Here is an 18,715-nt window from a genome sequence, read left to right on the forward strand (position 1 = left end):
CACAGTACACTATAATGGCAGCAATGGTGGTATTTGCCTTTGGCCCAGAGAACACTGTGTCAGGGCCCTCCTCCACAGTCTTGTTAGTGTTTGTAGCAGTAACAGATGTGCGGATGGAGAAGCTGAGTGTTGATGAATCCACTGGAGAGTGTCATCAGACCCAGAAGGGTGGGCATATCAGTCTGTTTTCACACTGCTATAAAGAACTACCTGAGGCCAGGTGCGATGCTCACACCTGTAATCCCAGCACTTAGGGAGGCCAAGGTGGGCGGATCACCTGAGGTCGGGAGTTCAAGACCAGCCTGACCAACATGGCGAACCCCCATCTCTACTAAAAATACAAAATTAGCTGAGTGTGGTGGTACGTGCCTGTCATCCCACCTACTCAGGAGGCTGAGGCAGGAGAGTCGCTTGAACCCGGGAGGCAGAGGTTGGGGTGAGCTGAGATCGTGCCATTGCACTCCAGCCTGGGCAACGAGAGCGAAACTCTGTCTCAAAGAAGGAAAAAAACAACCTACCTGATTCTGGGTAATTTATAAAGAACAGAGGTTTAATTGATTCACAGTTCCTCATGGCTGGGGAGGCCTTAGGAAACTTATAATCATGGCAGAAGGAGAAGAGGAGGCAATGCACGTCTTACGTGGTGGCAGGAGAGAGAGAGCAAGAGGGGAAATGCCACACTTCTAAGCTATCATATCTTGTGAGAACTCACTATCATGAGAACAGCATGGGGGAAATCCGCCCCCATCATCCCATCACCTCCCACCAGGTTCCTCCCCTAACATGTGGGAATTACAATTTGACATGAGATTTGGGTGGGGACAAAGGTGAACCATATCAATGTAACAGGTTGACGTGATGTCACAGGGCAGACGTGGAAGGTCCTGTAATCAGGGTGGTGGCAGCCTCGCTGCATGTCCTCAGGACACCTCTAACCAGGCTGGACACCCCTGGCAGGGAAGCATAAGGGACTTGAGGCCTGAGTCCCTTATGCTGGCCTGAGCGGTCAAGAAATGACCAGTGTGAAGCAAACATTGAGTTCGTCCCAGACAGCCCCCGGGAGCAGAGTCTAGACCCCATGTAGATGTGTGTGATCAGAAAGAGTCCCTTGCAAGGGTCGTTCGAAGGCAGAGTGGGCTGTAGTGTAGAGATGAGTTCCCCATGATAGGGAATGTGGAGAATAGTTGGAGAGGTGTTTGGACTAGGTGACCATGAGGTCTCATCTCAGATTTCATTTCAGGGACACATCTGTCCCTGACTGGGGCTGGTGGCCTCTGTGCCTGGTACTCATTGTTTCCTAGGGATTTGCAGAGTACCCTTCAGGGGAGGCACCTGTCTGCAAGCTTAAGTGCACATCAGCTTTGCCTGTCAACAGCGGTGATTTGCGTGTGTCAGTGGTTCCTGTCCTGGTGTTGAACAGGAGATGCTGGCCTGTTGTGGAGAAGCTTTGAGTCTGGAAGCTTTTCTGCGTGGAACTCCCACCTCCCTTTCTCCTGCATTTGGTGTTTTTCTTCTGTAGAATTGACGCTGTTCACTTGATTCATCCCTGGTGGATTAGTCCATTCTTGCACTGCTATAAAGAAATACCTGAGACTGGATAATTTATAAAGAAAAGCAGTTTAATTGGCTCACAGTTCTGTGGCTGAATAGGAAGCATGGCTGGGAGGCCTCAGGCAACTTACAATCATGGTGGAAGGGGAAGGGGAAACCAGCACATCTTACATGGCCGGAGTAGGAGGAAGCGGGGTGGGGAGGTGCTACACACTTTTAAACAACAACCAGATCTCCTGGGAACTCACTATCACTAGAATAGCACCTTTGGGGAAATCTGACCCCATGATGCAATCACCTCCCACCAGGCCCCACCTCCAACATTGGGGAATACAGTTTGACATGAGATCTAAGCCATATCACCTGGCTTTCCCATCATGTGTCAATATAAGTTTCTGAGGTTGTGAATAACTTGTAACCTTCAGGTGACTTCAGAAAAATAGTATAGTTAGTGATAACATAGGGGAAGAGATGGAAGAGAAGGAAGATGAACCCTTACTGAGCGCTGGGCCAAACCCAGTGTGGCTAGAGCCTCACTACTGCTTCCTGGTGTTACCACATCTGCAGGTGGGAGGAGGCTCCCGAGGGCCTCAGGCAGGCCTATTGGGGTTTAGGTCAGTGGTGGCCTAAGTAGCATAACATCCTGCCCCTAGGAGCCTGGGGTGCTGTCCTTAGTTCCACATGTGATGGAAATGGCAGATAAAGTTCTAGTTTCAGAGATTCATTTCTCCAATTGAACTGTAACGAAACGCAAAAATGCCTTTAAGAAAATTCCTTTACTAAGACTGAAAAATCCTTTGGGAATAGTAATTTCTTGATGTATCTGTTTCTTGAAGTTAAACATTTATTTTGAACTATTATATATGGTATTATATATTGCTGTTGTTCCAGGAAAGATAGTATATATGTAAAAATAACATATACATATTCTCTCTAGGGAAAAAATACAGTGTCACTTAAAAAGTAAAGTGTATTTCTTTAAAATTGCATGTTACATCGTTTTTACAAAGAGAAAATCAGTCTCTTCACTAAAAGAACCAGAAGATGATTTTTTTTTGAGACGGAGTCTCTTTCTGTCGCCAGGCTGGAGTGCGGTGGCGCGATCTTGGCTCACTGCAACCTCTGCCTCCCGGGTTCAAGTGATTCTCCTGCCTCAGCCTCCCGAGTAGCTGGGACTACAGGCATGCGCCACCACGCCAGCTAATTTTTGTATTTGTAGTAGAGACAAGGTTTCACCCTGTTGACCAGGATGGTCTAGATTTCTTGACCTCATGATCCACCCACCTCAGCCTCCCAAAGTGCTGAAATTACAGGCGTGAGCCACCACACCTGGCCAGGAGATGCGTTTTTATTTTAACTCTCTTTTGAAGAAACCATGAGAAACAATCCGCCACTAATACAATTGAGGGAAATTGAGAGAATAATAGTCATTCTGGAACCACGTATGCATGGGTGGGAGGTTGGGGGGAGCTGAAAACAACAGAAATTTATGCTCACAGTTCTCGAGGCCAAAAGTTCAGAATCAGTATGTTAGCAGGGCTGTGTTCCCCTGAAAGCTTTGGGGGCGGCTGCAGTGACCCCTGGAGTTCTTGGTTTGTGGCCGCTCCACTCTCCACTGGAGCCATTGTAATGCGCCATTTAATTTAAAACCTTTGAATGAACATTGGTTGCTTCTAATAACATTTTAGAAATTTTATACTGATTCAAAGGTTTTAAAATGTTGAATACATGTAAAATAATTGAGTCTCTGTTCACAAATATGTATGTATGTGGCAAGAGAGTGGTAGGTTTTTGTTTGTTTGAGATGGAGTCTTACTCTCACCTAGGCGGTGGTGTCATCTGGGCTCACTGCAACCTCCGCCAGCTGGTCTCAAGCAGCCCTCCCACCTCAGCCTCCAGAGTAGCTGGGATCACAGCACACACCACCATGCCTGGCTAATTTTTTTGTTTGTATTTTTGGTAGAGATGGGGTTTCACCATGTTGCCCAGGCTGGAAGTTTGAAATAAATTATTTTTATGTTTGCTTTCTAAAATTCATTCTTTGTTGTTTGACACATACATAAGCCTGCAAGTACCCAAATTTGTTCCCCCCCCCAAAAAAAAAAAAAATTTCCCAGAAGCTGTAAGGAGTCAAGGAAGAGGTTTTAATTGATGTTATTTATCAAACAACTCTTAAGCTCTACACTAAGATTTTACAATAACTGCAGACATATACAGTGAAAAGGGAGAATTGGCACCCATATTGAATCTTCCCATCCAAGAATATGGTATGTCACTCTTTTTTAAGGTTTTAAAAAATATCTTGTATTATGGTTTTATAGTTTGTAAATCTTGACCCATTTTCTGCCTCCATAGTCTGTAGTTTGAGGGGCTACTATGCCCGGCATCTTGAGCGGGGAATGTGTGTTTAAAGCGTTCATGCTGGAAACTGGGAAAATGGAGATGCCCTGTGACCAGTTGTCTCGCCAGATGCCGGCATTAACTCCTGTAGTTTTTGAGTTGAGTCTTGAATCTGGGAGTCTAGGAAATCACAGTATCTTCTACAAATAATGATAGGTTTATCTCATCTTTTCCAGCATTTGTCCCCTTTTTTTGGCTTCCACTAGGACCTTCAGACCAGTGTGAATAAGAGCATTGATACTGGCACCCTTGTCCAGTCCTGGCTTCGAGGGGCTGCTGTGAGTGTTTCACCATGAAGTTTGATGCTTGCCATACAGACTTTTGATACTTTCTAGCAAATTAAAGAAGTTTACTTTTATTTCTAGTTTATTTAGGCTATCATTTAAAAAATAAAACAGGAAGATGTCAAAATTGGTGGTATGATTTTTCTTACATCAATTTCTATATGAATTAAGAGTTTAGGTTACCTAATTTTGACACATTCTTGCATTCCTGGGATGAAACGCTAGTAGATCATGATATGTCATTCTTTATTCCATTATTAAATTTGTTAGCTGATACTTGATTTAGGACGTGTGTGCGCGTGTGCGCCTGTGTGTGTGTGTATGTGTATTTGGACAGCTATATAAAATTATTTTTAGAGACAGGGTTTCACACTGCTGGCCAGGCTGGAGTGCAATGACAAGATATTAGTTCTCTGCAGCTTCGAACCCCTGGGCTCAAGCTATCCTCCCACTTCAGCCTCCTGAGTAGCTGGGACCATAGGCACGTGCCAGTGTGCCAGCTAAATTTTGGCTTGGCGCAGTGGCTCACACCTGTAATTCCAGCACTTTGGGAGGCCAAAGCAGAAGGATCGCTTGAGCCCAGGAGTTTGAGACCAACCTGGGCAACATAGGGAGAACCCCATCTCTACAAGGAAAAAAAAAAAAATTAGTCAGGTGTGGTGGTGTGTGCCTGTGGTCCTAGCCACTTGGGAGGCTGAGGTGGGAGGATCACAGGCCCAGGAGGTTGAGGCTACAGTAAGTTGTGATCACACCACTGTAGTCCAGCCTAAGCGACAGAGTGAGAGACTTTGTCTCAAAGATAATTTTCTTTACAAACAAATGAAATTTTTTGTAGCGGTGGGGGTCTTACCTTATTATCTAGACTGTTCTCAAATTCCTGGCCTCAAGTGATCCTCCCACCTTGGCCTACCAAAGCGCTGGGATTACAGGTGTGAGCCACTGCATCCAGCTAGGACTTTTATATCTATATTCTGAGGTATAATTGAGTTGTCTTGGTCTTTGAGGTCTTACTTGTTTTGTATAAAGGTTGTGCTAGCTTCATAGAATGCATTGAGAAACTCTCTGCGTTTTTGCAGTTTTCGGGAATAGTTTAAATTTTCTGTCCCATAAAGGATTTGATAGAACCTACCGTAAAACTTTGGGGCCTAATTCATTTTTACAGGGAAGAATAACAAGAACTATAGATCTTGTCTGCCTTTTTCATGTATATCACATTTATTAGTCTATCTCAAGTTTCCTTCTATGTCGAGTCAGTTTTACAAATGGAATTTGGCTCAAGAAGTTATCCACATCATTTAGTAAAGGGTTGTAAGCTCACACCTGAAGGGCTAGGGAAAGTCACAGAAATGGATGATATGGGGTAGAGCAGCCCCAGAGTTCCTGTGGTGCTCATGGCCATCACCACCCTCACCTTAGAAAGTGCCCTCAGTTGGGATAGGCCCTGGTGGAGCGTGGGGCATGGGTAGTGAAGGCCACACCTGGGTGTGCGTGCATGTGTTCTCCTGTTCTCTGTTAGGGGCAGTCCAGCAGTCTTCACAGGGCCACCAGAGCCGCCGAGTTGTCAAGAGAAGCCAGAAATCTGGATTATTAGGTGAAATCTTGAAAATTTTTTTAAAAAGGCATTGTGCAAGTGGGACAAAACAGCCCATGAGCCCCTTGTTTGCAACTCTTCTTTAGATACTGCAAAGTATCAACTTAAAAAGATACTTTGTCTCATAGTTTAAAAAACAGCCTTCTGGCCAGGGAGTGCAGTGGCTCATGCTTGTAATCCCAGTACTTCGGGAGGCCGAGGCAGGTGGATCACTTGAGGCCAGGAGTTCAAGACCAGCCTCGCCAACATGGTGAAACACCGTCTCTAGTAAAAATAGAAAAACGAGCTGGGCGTGGTGGTGGGCGCCTGTAATCCCAGCTACTCAGGAGGCTAAAGCACAAGAATCGCTTGAACCCAGGAGGCACAGGTTGCATTGAGCCGAGATTGCACCACTGCACTCCAGCTTGGGTGATAAAGCGAAACTCAGTCTCAAAAAACAAAACAAAACAGTCTTCATACGTACCCATATCCTTTCTCAATCCTGGTTTTTTTTTTTTTTTTTTTTGTGTTACCTTTTTCCCCCTTTTTCAGCCTTGGCAGAAGTTTGCAGAACCGACTTTTGGTTTTATTAATCACATTTGCTTCTCTGTGTTCTCAGTAATGTCTCTTTTTGCCTTTAATTCCTTCCTACTTCGTTAGTTTTGCTTTGCTTTGCTTCTTAAGTCTCATATGCCTGTTAATAGCTCTTCCTTTCCTGTAGTCTGAGCTCTTCGTGTGGCAGGACCAAGTTGCCATCATCTTGCTTATTTCTAACACATTCAGGGCACATAATGGGCATTCAGTAAATAGTGAATGTTCATCCACTGTATTGACAGATTTAGTCAGAATATCTTAATTTCTTTTTTTAATGTTTATTCATCTCTTTCATGTGAGAAAAGTACTTGTGATGACTGAGTAAAACAAAGAAATACCTGTTAACATATTTGTAGTATTGTATCTTTATTGTTTGCAGATGATGTTTCTCATATATATATCATTTTAAGAAAATCTCCTCGTGAAAGTGTCTTGTATAATTGTCGCAGGTATTAAGGTTTTTCTTTTTTTTTTCTTTTTTTTTACATCCTCTTACTAGATGACAATGAAAACCAAGCAGCGCATGTTAACAGAAGACTGGGAGCTTTTTAAACAAAGAAGATTCATTGAAGAACAGGTAAGCTTGTCAATAAGAGAGGCAATTAAAGGAAGTAGAAATCTGTCCTGACAGCAAATGACTTCTCTGCACGTTGATGTGCTCCGTTAGAACAGCATTGGAGGACCACATTGGCATGTGCTGCCAGCATTAAAAACTGTTCAAGATGGTGTTTTTAATCTCAAGATAAACTAATTTTGTTCACCTATTTCCTTATTTTCCACATACGCCTCAAGAAAAACCCATGTGTATTGAGTGGCCCCTCTATCCCACAGCAGCCCTGGGTATTTTGCAAAGGATATTACCTGAGTCCCCACAGTCCCTTATGAGGCAGGTGGTGTCATCTGCAGTTTACATACGAAGGAGGGTGATAGGGTGAGGTTAAGGATGTCGCCTGATGTCCCAGAGCTGGGATGGGGGCCCAGTATCCCCAGACAGAGTGCTCAAACCTCCACACAGTGCCAGGCGCAGTGCCTTCAACATGGCAGCTGGGAGATCTGGACTCTCCCTTCCTCAACTTCCTGGCAGTGCCTCCTCCAGGCAGGTTTGTGCTCCACCTTTGCTGGTACTGTTTGGCAGAGCTTGCTAGCAACATCCTGCATCTGGTCTTGGGGCCCTTGGCTTCATCTGGAAACTTGGCTTCCTCTGATCTCCCATCCACGTGTCACACCGACTCTCTTCCTGTTCTCTGCCACTTGTCTCCATCTCCTTTACAAACTCCAACTTCATTGGCCTTTCTGCAAATATTGGTGGTTCCCTGGCCTTGACCCCATGCCTGTCTCCACAGTTACATGCTTGTGGTCTCCTCTGGGCACCACAGGTATACAGATGGCACCAGTGTTTTGGCATGCTCACCTCTTCCCTTTCCCCATTCTGCATGTGTCCTGTGCTTTTGTTGTTGTTTTGAGACAAAGTCTCACTCTGTCACCCAGGCTGAAGTGCAGTGGCGTGAATTTGGCTCACTGCAACCTCTGCCTCCCAGGTTCAAACGATTCTTGTGCCTCAGCCTCCCAAGTAGCTAGGATTACAGGTGCCAGCCACCACGCCTGGCTAATTTTTGTATTTTTAGTAGAGATGGGATTTCACTATGTTGGCCAGACTGGTCTCAAACTCCTGACCTCAGGTGATCCGCCTGCCTCTGCCTCCCAAAGTGCTGGGATTACAGGCGTGAGCCACCTTGCCTGGTCATCCTGTCCTTTTGAGTGGCCCTTCCAGCTGCCACCTGTCCCATTGCCAGAGTGGGTCCAGAGTTCTTCTTTGAAATGCAGATGCTCACCTTGTCTATTGGAAGTTGAGACTCCATTTCGTCAATAGCTCCCAGGCCTACCCCTTGCCCTCCACGTACCAGTTTTCATTCCTACAGCTCTGTTCTCAGTACCTTGCAAATACCAAGCACATGACAGACAGGGTAAAGGCCGGGTGTCTGCAGCAGGTGTCTGCTCTGAGGGCGCACTGCAGCATGTTTGCTGAAGACAAAAGCGATTAGGGTTTCCTGGTACCTGAGCCCTTTGTGGCTCAGCCCCCTGCTTGCTACCACCTCCAGGTCTGCTGCCCCTCTGTTCCTGGTCCTGTCCCGCTGAGGAAACAGTGTCTGTGAACATGATACATGTTAGCAGAATTACTGAAAAATAATGAGCCATGTCTTGGGGAAGGGTCTTGCAAGATTAAAGCATTTTAAAATTTCCTCTAGTTAACCAATAAGAAAGCAGTTACTGGCGAGAACAACTTCACGGACACCATGAGGCACATGTTGTCGTCCCGGCTGAGCATGCCCGACTGCCCCAACTGCAACTACAGGAGAAGGTAAGCCTGGATTGTGGTGCTGGCGCGGCGGGCCTGTGAGACCTTCACTGGGCTGAGCAGAGGCCCAGAACCGACCCTTAGAGAGCGTGGTCTAGTCTTCTGCATTGGCTGGCTTGGTAACTGTCCTTAATTCCTGATCAGATGTGCTTGCGATGACTGCAGCCTTTCACACATCCTCACGTGTGGTATCATGGACCCCCCCGTCACTGACGACATCCACATTCACCAGCTCCCACTTCAGGTGGATCCTGCTCCCGACTATCTTGCTGAGAGGAGCCCACCCAGCGTGTCGTCTGCAAGCTCGGGGTCGGGCTCCAGCTCTCCCATCACAATTCAGCAGCATCCCAGGCTCATTCTCACAGACAGTGGCTCAGCACCAACTTTGTAAGTTGTGGCTTTGTAATAAAGTTTCAGAAATTTAAGTTGTCCAGTAATGAGAAACACATACAATAATGTCCACGGAAGTATGGACATCATTATTGTGCTTTTCGTGACAAGGGACCCTGAGGTTTTTAAAGCAACTTTTAAAACATGAAATCAGTAAACCCAAACTTTTAACACTGTTTATCTGAAAATAAAAATGGTAAATTAACAAAGGCCAGTAAAGAAAAAACATGTGCCGGGCGCGGTGGCTCAAGCCTGTAATCCCAGCACTTTGGGAGGCCGAGACGGGCGGATCACGAGATCAGGAGATCGAGACCATCCTGGCTAACACGGTGAAACCCCGTCTCTACTAAAAAATACAAAAAAACTAGCCGGGCGAGGTGGCGGGCGCCTGTAGTCCCAGCTACTTGGGAGGCTGAGGCAGGAGAATGGCGTAAACCCGGGAGGCGGAGCTTGCAGTGAGCTGAGATCCGGCCACTGCACTCCAGCCCGGGCGACAGAGCGAGACTCCGTCTCAAAAAGAAAAAAAAAAAAAAAAAAGAGAAAACATGTTAGTATGCAGAGAAGAAGTGTCTCTAATTCTGGCTTCACATCTCCTCATTCTGAAGGGTGACCAGTCTGCCATCCGTCCTGTCTCACTGTCAGCCCAGCACTCATGCTTATTTCACGTCTTGCTAAGCCTCAGGTGATCGCTTTAGCAAAAGCAGTTAAAGGTTTCTGTTTCTCATGTTCCCGCATGATGAGAAGTGCATTTTGTATTAGCGAGGTGACTGTGCAGCTGTCACCAATTCACATTGTAGTTGGCCAGTCCCAGATTTCTTCAGAGTTGTGACCCTTTCATTTGGGGAGGCTTCACGTGCTGATTTCCAAAAGGGTTGTGCATGAACGTATGTAGTTGCTAAAGTCAGCTCGGGTTTATTTTACATGTGTCGTAGAGCACACAGGCATCATGTTCCCTGTGGCGGTGTGCAGTGGGACAGATTGTTGTTCCTGACCTTGGCCGTGTAGCGTTTCTGGGATTTCTCTGACCAGCTGACTTGTGTTCATTCCCTCCGTCTCGATTTCTCATGGTGACTGGCGTTTTCCTTCAGTCTTTCCATTTTCAATTTGGGCTTGTTCTCAGACAAAATAATTCTTAAAGGACTGGTCTAAACTGACTGACTCTCTTCGTACAAAGATTGCAGCTGCTGTTTATTGCCTTAGAGACACTGTGTTCTCTCCAGGGCACAAGAGTGTTGACATTTTTGCAGCTGGCTGTTATCCAACTTCTTACTGAAACATAAAAATTAAACATATATAGCCTAATGAAAATTTAAGATGGAAAATTTCGTCCCTGTTCATTTGTCACAGCTGCTGATGTCAGTTATGGTCTCTTGTGCCACACGTGGTAGTGGAAGAAATTGGCTGTGGGAGCCTTTCTCCTTGGGCCGGAACTGCCCATCACCAGTTACCAGGAGGCTAGGTTCTCAGGGCATCTGGGCCTTCAGCAGCTTGTGATCAGTGTCTTCCAGACGTAAACTATGATTTGAAAATCTCCATTGTTATCTTTTGGTTTATATTGTCTCTTTCTTGGTGCCTTTTCTAAGTTGGTTAAAAAGAACAATGTGATTGTAGTCACTGTACCACAGTACTTCTTGGACCTTATGGGTTGGATCTTTATGGAACTAGGGCTGGTGAAGCCTCCTGCCATCACATGGAGCAGATGGCTGAGTTACTTCACTAGAACCTCAGTTTTCTCATCTGTAAATGGTGCTGGTGGTCATCCTCAGGAGTGTGTGTGAGCACTGGCCCAGGCAGTGTCCCAGGTGCAGTGGGCCTGCCGGAAGCCCTAGGACTCTGCACCTTGTGGGTGCTGTTTGTACTTCCCTCTGGTGAGCTCCAGACTCTAGCACGTTACTTGTAATGTGTTGAAAAGACACCTGAATTTGGTAGTCCTGGACACTCTTCACTCATTGTAGGAAGTGAGATCACAGCGAGTTCCCACGGTTTTGCCTTCTGGAGGTTGCTGTGTGCCCAGGCTGAAGATGGACTCAGTGCATGTTTTTGTGGACCTTGGAGCATCTGTTTGCACTGAGTTTGAATGTGCCAGTTCTTTTAATGCACCAGAAGATTATACATCTTAAGTAGTCTCTGTAGGCTAAAGCCTTGAAATCTGTTTAAAATTAATTTCAGTAAATTTTTCATTTGCCTGTTGCTTAGATGTCTTGCTAAAGCTGATGTTTAATTATGATCATTAGTGACCAGGCCATGACTGACCTTAAAGCAAAAAAAAAATAGTCTTCTGTTACATAAGTGCCTTTAAAGTTTTGTTCAACTATTTCTGAAAATTTCAGCCCTAAGTTGAAAAAGCAAACACTAAACAGCTAAGGTTAAAAAAGCAAACACTAAACACCTAAGGTTGCCATCTGTACCCCTAAATTGTGTTGGCTTGGGAGTAGCAGAGAGACTAGTTTTATACTAGCACTCTTCAGGTCAAATGGAAACGTTATGTCAATCAGTCTGGTTAAATTTTTGTAGTTTCCTTGATATTTCTACTTTCGGAGGTTTTTTTGTTTGTTTTTTGTTCTTCCAGATGTTACATTGTGTTATGTTAATGTTAATTAACATTAGCAAATGTTAATCTTCCAAGCATTTTTGTCATGTTCAGGTTACTAAGACATGTTAGTAGCATGAATGATACTTAACTGATACTCTTTGTAAATGAAAGCAGTGATCTGTCCAGGAAATATCTGTGCTTAGTGACTGGTTTACTCACCGTCCTTCACAATTGGATGACCTCACAGTGCCCATCTCTGCTTGTGTCAGTTGTAGTGATGATGAAGATGTTGCACCATTGTCAGCCAAATTTGCTGATATTTATCCATTGAGTAATTATGATGATACTGAGGTGGTGGCCAACATGAATGGAATCCACAGCGAATTGAATGGTGGCGGGGAAAACATGGCCCTGAAGGATGAGGTATGGACATGGCTTCTTCGTAGCAGCAATAAATGACATAAAATGATGGTCTGACATTTTAATTTTTTATATTACTCTGTTTTGAAAAGTGCAAATTACAAACGATTGTCTTTAAAGTCTCCTCAGATAAGCAGTACCAGTAGTAGTTCCTCAGAAGCTGATGATGAAGAAGCAGACGGCGAGAGTAGTGGGGAGCCCCCAGGGGTCCCGAAGGAAGATGGAGTGCTGAGAAGCAGGAGTCCCAGGACAGAGGAGAGCAAAGCAGACAGTCCACCCCCATCCTACCCAACACAGCAGGTAGGACTTTGCTTTCTGTTTTGCCAAGTATCTCTTTCTGTGTATATTTTTTCTAAACGTTAACATTACTGAATACAAAATTATTCTGTTTCCCATAATTTCTGAAGGTTAGAACTGAAGAGAATCAAGGCATACTTACAATCTCCATTTGAATCTTGTTTTTCTTGCTCAAATATCAATCTGGATTTCGCAACACCCCATAGCAGCTCTATGGAGGCCTTTTTTGTCTGTATAGAAGCAAAGAGAGGAGTTAAAAAAAATAGTGGAGTATTAAAATTTCAGGAAAGATTTGTTTTTCCTATTCATTATCTGTTTTTCTGTTAGCCAAAGGTGAGGGTACCTTATTAGCCTTTTTTCTCAGAATTTCATAAATAGATGCTTAACCAGTTTTTGGCCGGGCACAGTGGCTCACGCCTGTAATCCCAGCACTTTGGGAGGCCAAGGTGGGTGGATCACTTGAGGCCAGGAATCCAAGACCAGCCTGGCCAACGTGGCAAAACCCTGTCTCTACTAAAAATACAAAAATTAGCTGGGCATGGTGGTGGGCACCTGTAATCCCAGCTACTTGGGAGGCTGAGGCACGAGAATTGCTTGAACCCGGGAGGCAGAGGTTGCAGTGAGCCAGGATTGTGCCCCTGCACTTCAGCCTGGGCGACAAAGCAAGACTCTGTTTAAAAAATAATAATAATAATACAATAATAATAAGCAGTTTTTAAATGAAAGAACAAATGAAGGTCAAAGTGCTTGACTGATTTATTAGGTAATATAAATGTAACACTCAGATGGTAAAGGTGATGTTGAAAGGTCTATCTGGAAAGTCTGACCACATCTCCTTACCAGTTTTTTCTTCTATGTGTAATGTTTTTGATGTCTTATCCAAGAAAACTTTGCCTAACACAACACTGTTTTCTTTTAGAAGATTTATAATTTTAGTTCTTAGATTCTATGGTCCATTTGACTCAACATTTGCTTATTGTGAGGTGAGGGTATAATTCACCTTTTCAGCATAGGTAGAGATCCAGTTGTCTCTGTACTGTTTTGTCAGAAGTACCCTATTGAATTGCCTTGGCCATTTATTGAAAATGAATGGACTATAAATGTAAGAGTTTATATTTGGACGTTCTGTTCTGTTCATTTGATCTCTGTGTCGGTCCTTACACCCGTAGTGCATTTGACAACTACTTTATGGTAAGTTTAGGAAAATGGGATAGGGTCTGCCCTCCAGCTAGGTACACCTTTTTCTCTCTTTCTTTTTTTCCTTTGAGACGGAGTCTTCCTCTGTCACCCAGGCTGGAGTGCAGTGGCGCGATCTTGGCTCACTGAAACCTCTGCCTCCCAGGTTCAAGCAGTTCTTCTGCCTCAGCCTCCCGAGTACCTGGGACTACAGGTGCACACCACCACGCCCGGCTAATTTTTTGTATTTTTAGTAGAGACGGGGTTTCACTATACTGGCCAGGCTGGTCTCAAACTCCTGACCTCGTGATCCGCCCGCCTTGGCCTCCCAGAGTGCTAGGATTACAGGCGTGAGCCACTGCACCTGGCTGGTATACCTTTTTCAAAATCGTTTATGCTGCTGAAAGTTCTTTGCATTCCCATATAAATTTTAGGATCTACTTGTCAACTTCTACAAAAAGCCTCCTTGGATCTTGATAGGGATTGCATTGAATTCTTAAATATATATTTAGAATTCTCTAGTGAAATCCTCTGGATGTGGTTGTGGTCTTTTATTTGTGGGATGATATAGATCAGTTTAGGGAGAATGGAATCCTGACAAAATTGAATCTTTTAATCTATGAATATGCTTTTTCTTTCCATTTATTTAAGTCATCTTTAATTTTTCTCAGCAGTTCTAAAAAATTTCCAGTCTTTGTGTCTGGAATATGTAAGTATTATGTGTTTTCATTCACAGTAAAAGGTATTTTCTAATTTTGATTTCCAACTGACCGTTGGTAATACATAGAAATACAATTGGTTTTTTTATATTGGTCTTGTGTTCTGCAGCTTTACTAAACTTGTTTATTCTAGTAAGGTTGGTTTTTTGTTGTTGTTTTTTTGATAGATTACTTTGGATTTTCTATATACAAGATCATGTTGTCTGCAAATAAAGTTTTAGTTCTTCCTTTCCAATCTGGATGCAATGTTTTTAATTTCTCTTCCCTTCCCCTTCCCCTTCCTTTTCCCTTTCCCTTTCCCTTTCCCTTTTCTTTCTTTTCTTTCTTCTTTTTAAGAAACAGAATCTCGCCGGGCGCGGTGGCTCACGCCTGTAATCCCAGCACTTTGGGAGGCCGAGGCAGGCGGATCACAAAGTCAGGAGATCGAGACCATCCTGCCTAATACAGTGAAACTCCGCCTCTACTAAAAATACAAAAAATTAGCCGGGCGTGGTGGCGGGCGCCTGTACTCCAAGCTACTCGGGAGGCTGATGCAAGAGAATGGCGTGAACCCGGGAGGCGGAGCTTGCAGTGAGCCGAGATGGCGCCACTGCACTCCAGCCTGGGCAACAGAGCAAGACTCCGTCTCAAAAAAAAAAAGAAACAGAATCTCATGGCCGGGCGCGGTGGCTCACGCCTGTAATCCCAGCACTTTGGGAGGCCGAGGCGGGCGGATCACAAGGTCAGGAGATCGAGACCACGGTGAAACCCCGTCTCTACTAAAAATACAAAAAATTAGCCGGGCGCGGTTTTGGGCGCCTGTAGTCCCAGCTACTCGGGAGGCTGAGGCAGGAGAATGGCGTGAACCCGGGAGGCGGAGCTTGCAGTGAGCCGAGATCGCGCCACTGCACTCCAGCCTGGGCTGGGCGACAGAGTGAGACTCCGTCTCAAAAAAAAAAAAAAAAAAAAAAAAAGAATCTCACCCTGTCACCCAGGCTGGAGTGCACTGCTGCAATCATGGCTCACTGCAGCGTCAAATAGCTGAGCTCGAGCAGTCTTGCTCCCTCAGCCTCCCGAGTAGCTAGGACTACAGGTGTATTACAACTACAGGCATGTGCCACCATGTCCAGCTTAAAAAAAAAATTTTTTTTTTTGTAGAGATAGGGTCTCACTATGTTGCCCAGGCTGGTCTTGAACTTCTGTCCTCAAGCGATCCTCCCATCTCAGCCTCCCAAAGCTTTAGGATTATCGGTGTGAGGCACCACACCCAGCCTGGATGCTTTTACTTTCTCTTTTTTTTTTTTTTTTTTTTTTTTGAGACGGAGTGGCGCTCTGTCGCCCAGGCTGGGCTGCAGTGGGGCTCTCTCAGCTCACTGCAAGCTCTGGCTCCTGGGTTCATGCCATTCTCCTGACTCAGCCTCCTGAGTGCTTTTAATTTCTCACTCTTGCCTTTTTGAGCTAGCTGGAAACTTAGTACAGAATAGAAATGTTGCAAGCAGACATCTTTGCCTTGTTCCCAGTCTTAGGGGAAAAGCATTTAATCTTTGACCACTCTTTAAATGTGATATCAGGTGCAGGTTTTTCATAGATGCCCTTTGGGTTGAGGAAATTCTATTCTACTCCTAATTTCTTGAGTTTTTTCATGATTTGAATATTGAATTGTATTGAATTATATTGAATATTGAATTGTTTGATTTTTCAAATGTCTTTTCTGCATATATTGCAATCCTGTGGTTTTTGTTTTTTATTTTGTTACCGTGGTGTGTCACATCAGTTGATTTAAGGATATTAAATCAACCTGTGGTCCTTGGGATAAATCCCACCTGGTGGTGGTATATAATCCTTTTCATATGTTCCTGAGTTGGTTTACTAATACTTTGTTAGGATTTTTGCATCTGTGATAATATTAATAAAATATATTGGTCTGTAGTTTCCTATCTCTGTGCTGTCTTTGTCTGACTTTGGTATCAGAGTAATACTGGCTTCATAGGATGACTTAGGAAATGTTTTTTTCACCTGTTTTCTGAAGGAGTTTAAGGTTGAGCGTTCTTAAATATTTGATAGAATTCACCAGCAAAATCCTATAGGCCTGGTCTCTTTTTGTGGGAAGATCTGTAATTACTAATTCAAGTTTCATGTGCTTGGAATAGGTCATTTCCAATTCTCTATTTCTTATTTGAGTGAATTTCAGTAATTTTTGTCTTTGTAGGAATTCATTTATGTTGTCTAATTTGTTGGCATAAAGTTACTCTATTCTGTTGTAATCCTTTTTAATTCTGCAGTGCCTGCAGTGATGTTAATTCTTGATTTTGGTAATTTTATCTTCCTTTTAATGGCTTCAGTCACTTGGGCTAAAGATTTGTCAATTTCTCTGTTTTCTTTTCTGTGTTGTTGGTTTCCATTCTGAAATTCATTATTTCTTTCTATGTTCTTTGGGTTCGGCTTGCTCTTCCTTTTCTAGTTTGTTGAAACAAAAGCTTAGATTACTGATTTTAGAGCTTCCAAATTTATTGAGGCTTGTATATGGCCTAACATATGGTTTACCTAGGCCGTGTTCTATGTGTACTTGAAAATAATTTATATTTTGCTCTTGTTGTGTGGAGTGTTCAGTAAATGAAAGTTTGATCAAGTTGGTTGATGGCATTGTTCAAGTCTTCTCTATTGTCTTGGTCTGTTCAGGCTGCCGTATGAGGACAGTAATCCCATTCCTGAGAGTAGAGCCTTCCAAAGTCCTTATCACCTAATACCAGCACTTTGGAGGTTAGGCTATCAACATAGGAATTGTGGAGGGGCACAGATACTCAGTTCATAGTATATATTCTTACTGATTATCTGTCTGGTGGTTTTATCGGTTACTGAGAGAGGCATATTAAAGCCTTCAAGTTGAACTGTTGGATTATTTCCTTCTCCTTTCAGTTCTTCCTGGGTTTGGTTCATGCATTTGGGGGTGATGTTATTGAATTATTGTGATAGCTCCCCTGGTGTATTGCCCCTTTTATCATTATAAAATGTTTGTCTACTAGTGTTGCTTAAAGTCCATTTTATTTGTTAATATAGCCACTCCACCTTCTTGGGTTACTGTGTACATGTTGTATTTTTCCATCCTTTTACTTTCAGTTTCTTTGCATCTTTGGATCTAAAATTTGTCTAACATCTTTTAGTTGGGCCTTGCGTTTTTATCCTCTGTATGTCAATATCTGCCTTTTAAAATATTAAACAAAATTTTTAGTGTACCATTTTAATTCTTTTGTTGATTATTTTTTTAATTTTCTTAGCGGCTGCTGTAGGGTTACAGTATGCATCTCTTGTGAATGTTGGTGTAAAAAATAAAAAGAAACAAAAATTAAAATACAACATGTGTCTCTTTTTTTCTTAGAGACAGGGTCTTGCTCTGTTACACAGGCTGTAATGTGGTGGCATCGTCAAAGCTCACTGCAGCCTCAAACTGCTGGGCTCAAGCAGTCTTCCTGCCTCAGCCTCCTTAGTAAGCTGGGACTATAGGCGTGTGCCACCATGACCGGCTAATTTTTTTAATTTTAGTAGAGACAGGGTCTCCCTGTGTTGCCCAAGCTTGTCTCAAACTGCTGACCTCCAGTGATTCTCCCGTCAGGAACTCCCAAAGTGCTAAGATTACACTTAACCACTGTACCCGGCCACAATATGCATCTTTTTTTTTGTTTTTTGATACAGAGTCTTGCTCTGTCACCCAGGCTGGAGTGCAGTGGTGCAGTCTTCGCTCACTGCAACCTCTGCTTCCCGGATTCAAGCAATTCTCCTGCGTCAGCCTCCCAAGTAGCTGGGATTACAGATGTGGATCACCACACCCCGCTAATTTTTGTATTTTTAGTAGAGACAGTGTTTTGCCACGTTGGCCAGGCTGGTCTCAATCTGGCCTCAAATGATCCGCCTACCTCAGCCTCCCAAAGTGCTGGGATTACAGGTGTGAGCCACCGTGCCTGGCCACAGTATGCATCGTAATTTATCACAGTCTACTCCAGGTTACTACTGACTTAATTCCAGTAAAATATACAAACTTTTCTCCACAGTAGCTCCATTTCCTTCTTCCTCCTTTGTGCTATTATTGTCCTATATATGATTACATTTGTATATGTTATAAATCAATAATATGTTTAAATTACTGCTTTATACAGTTTTATAATTTCTAGAGCAAATGAAAGAGAAAAATACATTTATATAGTGCCGGCCGGCTGGCCGACCTGCCTGCCTTCCTTCCCTCCTTCCTTCCTTCCTTCCTTCTTTTCTTTCTTTTTGTTTTTGTTTTGTTTTGAGACAGTCACACTCTGTTGCCCAGGCTAGAGTGCAGTGGCACGATCTTGGCTCACTTCAACCTTCGCCTCCCAGGTTCAAGCAGTTCTCCTGCCTCAGCCACCCGAGTAGCTGGGATCACAGGCAAGCACCATGGCACCTGGCTAATTTTTGTATTTT

General features: G+C 43.8%; 1 protein-coding gene across 20 annotated transcripts in view; it reads left to right on the forward strand.

Moving 5' to 3' along the window:
- The window catches only part of FAM193A (family with sequence similarity 193 member A), a 199,896-nt gene that overhangs the window by 115,540 nt on the left and 65,641 nt on the right, over positions 1–18,715 (forward strand). For 11 of the 20 annotated variants that reach the window (XR_012434560.1, XM_065544685.2, XM_074039246.1 and 8 more), the window contains 6 exons: positions 4,158–4,229; positions 6,899–6,976; positions 8,646–8,758; positions 8,900–9,142; positions 11,948–12,101; positions 12,219–12,398. Coding sequence is in view for 19 of the 20 variants with exons in the window: in XM_065544685.2 (XP_065400757.1) it covers positions 4,158–4,229; positions 6,899–6,976; positions 8,646–8,758; positions 8,900–9,142; positions 11,948–12,101; positions 12,219–12,398 (840 nt within the window). In the remaining variant the exon portion in view is untranslated. Of the gene's footprint in view, positions 1–4,127; positions 4,230–6,898; positions 6,977–8,645; positions 8,759–8,899; positions 9,143–11,947; positions 12,102–12,218; positions 12,399–18,715 lie in introns of all 20 variants that reach the window. The other 9 variants (XM_074039248.1, XM_065544687.2, XM_074039251.1 and 6 more) reach the window with 2 other exon arrangements.

This window comes from Macaca fascicularis, chromosome 5 (genome assembly GCF_037993035.2).
Source record: "Macaca fascicularis isolate 582-1 chromosome 5, T2T-MFA8v1.1".
NCBI lineage: Eukaryota > Metazoa > Chordata > Mammalia > Primates > Cercopithecidae > Macaca > Macaca fascicularis.